The sequence below is a fragment of the Mus pahari genome, chromosome 9 (assembly GCF_900095145.1).
Source record: "Mus pahari chromosome 9, PAHARI_EIJ_v1.1, whole genome shotgun sequence".
Taxonomy (NCBI): domain Eukaryota; kingdom Metazoa; phylum Chordata; class Mammalia; order Rodentia; family Muridae; genus Mus; species Mus pahari.
Window position 1 is genome coordinate 45,989,467 of NC_034598.1, and position 7,057 is coordinate 45,996,523.

Genomic DNA, 7,057 nt, shown 5'->3' on the forward strand with positions numbered 1-7,057 from the left:
GTAGCAGAGATGGAGAGGGCAGGAGGCAGATTCCACCTCCTAAGTTTATCACTATGCACTTATGGAGCATAAATGTGCGCCCAGGACAGAGGACAGAGGTTCTGTTGTTGGAAGGATTCATGGCTTGGTCTACACGAGCAGGAAGAAAGACTAATGGTGTGCTGCAGGAAGAACAGCCCACGAGAAAAGATGCCTGCTGGCTGGAACTGGTCTCTCTGCTCTTCCGTGAGGTGGACACGTTGGGGGCTTGTGTGCTGGGCTGAGTAATCGTCCCTTTTTCTAGATTCTCCTTCCTTTCACCACCTGAAGGCTCCTATGCATCCTTCAAAACCCACAACCCTGCCATTCTTTCTTGCAAGGACAGGTTGGGGAGACTCAGAGATTCGTCAGGAACCCAGGGTTGCTTGACTCCTCTGCCACAGAGCACTGGCTGTAATTTTCTTTAAGTTTTCCCCTCTTTATCTCCATTTTACAGATAAGAAAACTGAGTCTCAGAGAAGGCAAGTGTCCATCCTCATGGCACCCAGATGGGCACCAGGCACAGAGTGAGTTCTCTGCCCTCGGTTTGTTGACTGAGTCATGGAGCAGGGGTTTGCTAACAGTGGACAGCCCACCACTTGCCACAGAGCTTTTCTTTCTTTCTTTCTTTCTTTCTTTCTTTCTTTCTTTCTTTCTTTCTTTCTTTCTTTCTTTTTTTTTATTTCTTTTTTTTTGTTTGTTTTTTTCTTTTTTTTCCACAGAGCTTTTCATTGTCCCCTGGGTCTGGTTGGTGACCAAATAAAGGAGTCAGGTGCCCCCCTCTCAGCAGCTGTTTAGTCCCCCCAGCAGCCACACACAGCTTGCATCTGTACCCTCCCCAGCATCCCTGCCCCCAGTCACCACACCCCCACCTTGCAGCCCTAACATCCCCACAGCCACAACCTCTCCCCTCAGCCTCATCCCCACCCCCAAGGTCTCACCTCATCCTTAGCAGTCACAAACCCCAGCATCTGCACATTGCCCGCACCCCCTGCAGCCATATGCCCCTTCCCCTGGCAGTCACACCCCCTAGCAGCCTCATCTCCCACAATCGCACCCCCTCCAGTCTCAACCCCCACAGTCACCCCCACTGTAGCTCTACCTCTTCCCAGCTGCAATCCCTCCCACCATACCGCCCCCTTATCCCCCATAGTTGTGCACCTCCACCACTGGCAGCACCCCCAGTCTTATCCCCCTTCCCCGGCAGTCACACACCCTCCCAGCCACAGTTAATACCCCATCCCCCCCCGCAGCCTACCCCCACAGATTCAACCCATCTCTGATGGTTGCATTCCCCTTTACCCCCCATCCCGGAGCCACGCCCCCTACTGCAACCTCAGCTTCCAGAGTCTCCCCTTCACACTGTATGCCCTCTCATGCCCGCAACAGAAATTTGCCTTGGTATCGTGTAGTCTCCCTCTGCCCCCGTTCTGTCCAGTTACCCCAGAAACAGAGTCAGAGGGCAGGAGGCGGGGATGGGAGTGGGAAGACAGAGAGAGGGGTCCAGTCTACCAGCTTTCACACACCACATGCCTCAGGTTCCTTAGCTGCAGAAAGAGGGGTGAGGGCGTTTGTGACCCCTCTCTCTGGCTGACCAGGCAAAGGGCAGAGGCTGTTGGGAAAGTGATGGACTGCGCAGGCACAACCCCACAGAGCCCAAGAGGAACCCAGTAGGGAGGAGGCTCCTGGTGAAAATGTGAGGACCAGAGTTCGAATCCACAGTGAGGATGTCAAAACCTTGATGATGTCAAAGCTGCTTCGTAGCTGGGAGTCAACAAAGCTCTGAGGACGAGGACGCGGGGCCATGGCCACCAAGTAACCTTTCCTCTTATATACAGATCATCTCCTGCATTTTGTCATAGTCAGGAACATCCAGAACACCGAGTGCTCACTCTCCAAAGGGCCTTAGGAACTCTGCACACTTCTGTGTAGCCTAGGCTGGCCCGAAAGTCCTTGGCTCAAGTAATTCTCTTGCTTCAGCCTGCTGAACCATTTTGTAGGTAGGCTGTTTAAAAATTAAAAAATAATTAATAAAAAATAATTTTAAAAAATTAAAAAATAATTTCCATTTGAAATGAATTTGTTTTAAATTTTAATTTCATTTTGAAGTTTATCTTACAATTTACTTATTTTCTTCCCTGTAGTCTCATCTTTTCTATTTTATTATTCCGTTTTCAGACCTAATCTCATGAGGCTGCCTGGGCTTCTGCATCCCGTCTCTCCCAGGTGAGGTTTATCTTCCTATTCCAGGGGTGACTGCTGAGAACCACCTGTGCAGCCCCACCCTGTACACAGAACAAGGCCGGCCCTCGAGGTGGGAAGAGTGCGTTCCTGGCAGCCCAGGAGAAAGGGGTGCCCAGATGCCTGCTGGAGAGGCTGGCAAGGGGGGAGGGTAGCTGGGGGACACGTTGATTTTGCAGATTTTAGGGAATCCATTAGGACCTTGGGACATGATTTTGGTTGGTTGGTTTTAGTTTTCAAGACAGGGTTTCTCTGTGTAGCCTTTCCTTTTGTGGAATCTGCTCTGTGAACCAGGCTGGCCTCGAACTCAAGAGATCTGCCTGCCTCTGCCTCCTGTCGGGTTAAAAAGCCCAGCTCAGTAAAACATGTTTTTTTCTTTTTTAAAGAATTATTTATTTTATGTGTATGAGTACACTGCAGCTGTCTTCAGACACACCAGAAGAGGGCGTCATCTCATTACAGATGGTTATGAGCCACCATGTGGCTGCTGGGAATTGAACTCGGGACCTCTGGAAGAGCAGTCAGTGTTCTTAATCCCTGAGCCACCTCTCCAGCCCTCAGAAAAACATGTTTTATTCACACATTGGAATATTACTCAGTTCCAAACAAGGAGCGCACCATGATGGGAAAACAAGGTGACAGATAATCCCTGTTAACAAGTAAAACTTTTATTAAATAAACTTTTAGGTTTTTGTTTTTCGTTTTTCTTTTCCAGACCAAGGAGAGGTGATTTGACGTTGAGAAGCTCGCTCCTTCGCACACAAACAGGAGGCACGGGTACTCAAACCCCACATTCCCTCTCCACCTTTGGCCTTCTCTCTCTGCTCCTCTCCAAAATTGTTTGAAGTTTGAAATTTCACGAAATTCATTGTAGCAGAAATTAAGCCCGTTGTACAAATCACATAGGGTCTCTCATGTGGAGTATAAAAATGGTATTTACAGCTCGTAAACATGAACTAGACGGTGCGCACGCCAGCGCACGCCAGCACGCACTCAGCGGGCAACCTGCATGGGGCAGAGGTGGGGGGAAAACACAGCGACATCCCGGACACACACGTTCGCACACTTCATAACACAGTCTTAACTGTGTTACGTTCAGAACAAGGGATCATCGAACCGGAAACGCGAAACAAGGTGGGCAGAATCAGGGTAGTTTTTTTGTTCGCTCCCCCCACCCCCAATTTAGGTCAGTCAACAAACATTTTGGTAGAAACGAAAAGGGAATTTTTTTCTTTACATCTTCTTTTTTAAACCTTAAAAAACGTTGTCTCTTTTGCTTTTGGACATGTCAGAAGGGATTCAGACCCCACCCCCACCCCCTCACCCCCTCTTGGTGGGATGTCCAAATTAACGACTCTGTGCTTTGTGGTGGGTGGGTGTGTGGGCAGGCTGGGTAAAATATACAAGGGGTGGCTCCCCCACCAAAGTCTTCCCAAACCTCCAACTAGGAATCAAAAGCGGATTATCAGTGAGTCCCCGCGCCCCTGCGTGCTCTTCTCTGTGGTCTTGTTGGCACTCACTCAGAAAAAAGACCACCAACATGATAGATAGGTAGGTAGGTAGGTAGATAGATAGATAGATAGATAGATAGATAGATAGATAGATAGATAGATAGATGAGAGAGGAGAGAGGGAGGGGAGAGAGAAGAGAGAGAAGAGAGGAGAGAGAAGAGAGGAGAGAGGAATCCGCGGGGTCAGCAACCGGGTCCGGTGTGGCCACGTCTGACTCACGGTGACCTCAGGTACAAGACTTTCAGTTTACAGCTGGTGATTGGAGGAAGGGCTGGGGTAGGGGTGCGATCTGGTTGGGCAGTGGGGGACAGGAGGCTTCCCTGGCAGGAAGCTAAGGACACCTGGTCACCCAAGTAAGGCTATGAAAGCGGGAGGGGCAGGGTGGGGGCGGCAACCGTGGAGACCCCAAAAACTGGAGGTATATGGTGTTGACGGGGTCCTGGTTTGGCATCCAGCCGGCCTCAGCTGGTCTGTCCTTGGTCCCCGATGATTGGCCGGCTCAGTGCCACCTACTTGGACGGAGTTTGGCCGCTGTGGTTCATTCTCCAAAAATATATTGTCTATGGTGTGCGCACGTCTATGCGCAGCTACGGGGAATAGGAAGTGGAGGGGAGATCCTGGCTAAGGGGGATACTGGCTGACCTGGAAAGCCTCCGAGTCAGGTGGGGGTGTCCCCAAGCCGAGGGGCGGGTGATTGGCAGTGTATGGGCCCCTCAGACCCAGGCTTGGACTCCTGTTCCCTGTCCCACGACACACCACGGAGCCTTCTGTACCTCAAGTGACTTTCGGTGGCTCCGGGATTTGGGGGGCCGTGAGTACGGGACAAGTGGAGGAAGGGGGTCACTGGGAGAGCTGGTGTCCAAACTTGGCTGTAATTTACATAAAAGTCCTGGAGTGGTTGGAAGCTAAACCACTCAACCTGGGGAGGATGGGGACACTGGGGAGGAGTAGAGCGGAGGGGGGGAGGGGCACAGAACACCCTGCCCCGCTCTGTCCAGGCAAGAAAACCCCAGTGTTTTCAAAACAACAGTTCCTGACAGTCACCATCAGTCTGGGGACATTTGCTCCTGACATGGAACCTCCATCCCCAGGCCAGAGCAGATGGTCAGCAGGACACTGGGTTAAAACTGGAAATATGGCAGCCGTCTGGGGGTTTCTACCTGATTTGTGGGTTTCCTAATCAAAGCCAAAATATATAAAGCCCAAAAGACCCAGATAACGGACAAAAAACATTGAAGGATTAAAGACTGTCGATCTCTACCAGGCCCTGGGCTGGGCGGTGAAAGAAAAAAAAAACAACCTAAAGAAAAAGTATTCCTGGGTGCTCTGTAGGCTGCTGCTGCTGGGTAGCCGAGCTGTCACCTCCATGAAGTCATTGTGCAGTTGGTTCCACCTTTTAAAATCAGTTCAGTCCCAAAGAAATGCTGAGACTGTTGAAGGGGAAATCGACTTTTGGGGTTTTTTGCTTGTTTGTTTGGGTATTTGGTTTTGTGTTGTTTTGTGAGAGTGTAAGCGACACTCTGGGTTTTGTTAACCCACTGGGCATGAAATTAGAAGACAGGGTCCACGGGAGCTGGTGGGGACAGAGGTGGGGGACCACAAGGCTATGATGTGTCCCTATTTCCTCTGCTTCAGTCCTGGGCCAAGCTTAACTAGGCATTCCAAGTTCAACTGCAGGACACAGATCCTTTCTCTGGATTAGGGCTTCTCTGCTTGAAGCTTCACAGGATGGGATAGAAGCCCCGCCCATCACATCCTTCACCCCAGACCACAAGCCCCAAACCAGAAGTTCACTGTAGTGAACTTCTATTCATTCTTCAAAACTTTCCCTGGGAAGGAAGTCCCCTGGGTGGAACCTCCTAGCTTTCTCTCCGGTTTCCCCACCCTAATCCCACCCTCTCTGCTACCCAAGCCACAAGGTAATGGGGGAGGGTTTGAATCCCCAGTGGGCCTCTTGGAGTGCCACTCCCCTCCCCCAGAATTTGGAGAGTGAGCTTGGGATGGGAGGAGAGTGAATGACACCAGGGCTGGGCAGAGCACAGGGCCGCCTGGCGGCTCACCTGGGGCCACACCCACAGCACTGAAGGGCTGTGGGCGTGGTCAGTACGGGTGTCCTGGGTCTTTGGGTCTCTTCAGCTGCACCTTCAGCCTCTTCATACCAATCTGAAAGCCGTTCATGGCCTGGATGGCCGCCTGCGCGCTGGCTGGGTGGTCAAAGCTCACGAATCCTGAGAGAACAAAATGACGGGAGCTGGTAAGGGGCGTGGTCCGGGTTTCAAGTGGCTAACTCTGGTCTCTAGAGTTGGGGGCCTCACTCCCACCTCATCCAATCAGCTCAGCTTCCCTTGTGGTGCAGGGGCCAACAGCTTCACTTTCTTCCTACAACACTGATGTGGCACTGAGTACATATGTACCAGGCAAGCGCTCCACCCTGACCACGCCCTCAGACCCTCACTGGGAAACTCTAGGCGGGGCTCCACCCTGACCAAGCCCTCAGACCCTCAATGTGGAATTCTAGGTGGGAGCTCCACCCTGACCACGCCCCCAGACCCTCAATGGCGGGGAGGGGGGACTCTAGGTATGTCTCACCGAAACACTTGCTCTGGTTGGTAGCCCGATCCATAAACACCTTGGAGGAGATGATATTGCCGAAGGGGAGGAACATCTGGGTCAGCTCCGTGTCTCCAAACTCCTGGGGGAGGTGGTAGATAAACAGGTTACAGCCTTCGGGACCTGTAGGTGGGGGAGAGAAAGACATAAAGCCCCCAAGGAGAGGAGGCGGACCCCCCCTGGGTTGGGGTCCAGTCCTTGTCTCTGGTTGTGGATAGAGTGAGGCGTTTCTCCAGACAGAGGGACCGGCCAGGAGCAGGGTTGGGCCCTGCAAGCCTTGATCAGTTCACCCAGCCACAGACCAAACCCAGATAGCCTCTTTGTCCACAGGCCAGAGCCTCTCTGATGATTCCCCAAGCCCCACATCCTCTGCTGCCAGCCTCCTCCTGCAGGCTATGTACTGGAGTCAGGTGACCGGGGTGAAGTGATGGGAGCCCTGGGTGTGGCTCAGCAGTGGCTTGTGGGCCTTGCGCTGGTCTAAGAAACACCTGACACTTAAAAGAAGCCTGGAGCCTGTTGGAGGCCACATCTATCATCTCAGCACTTGTGAAGGTCAGGCAGGAGGGTTGCTGTGTGAGACCTCACCGATCAATCAATCAATCAATCAATAAACAAACAAATAAGCCGAGAGAGAGATGAAAAGTAAGAATTCATTCCAGCTGGGCAGCGGTGGCGCA

At 51.9% G+C, this 7,057-nt stretch overlaps 1 protein-coding gene across 4 annotated transcripts in view; it reads right to left on the reverse strand.

Annotated features, from left to right (window-relative positions):
- Positions 1-2,885: 2,885 nt before the first annotated feature.
- The window catches only part of Celf5 (CUGBP Elav-like family member 5), a 23,999-nt gene continuing 19,827 nt past the window's right edge, over positions 2,886-7,057 (reverse strand). For 3 of the 4 annotated variants that reach the window (XM_021204646.2, XM_029542143.1, XM_029542142.1), the window contains 2 exons: positions 6,360-6,503; positions 5,160-5,998 (listed from right to left, as the gene is read on the reverse strand). In XM_021204646.2, coding sequence (XP_021060305.1) covers positions 5,871-5,998; positions 6,360-6,503 — 272 coding nt within the window. In that variant the 3' untranslated portion in view covers positions 5,160-5,870. Of the gene's footprint in view, positions 5,999-6,359; positions 6,504-7,057 lie in introns of all 4 variants that reach the window. The other variant, XM_021204640.2, reaches the window with a different exon arrangement.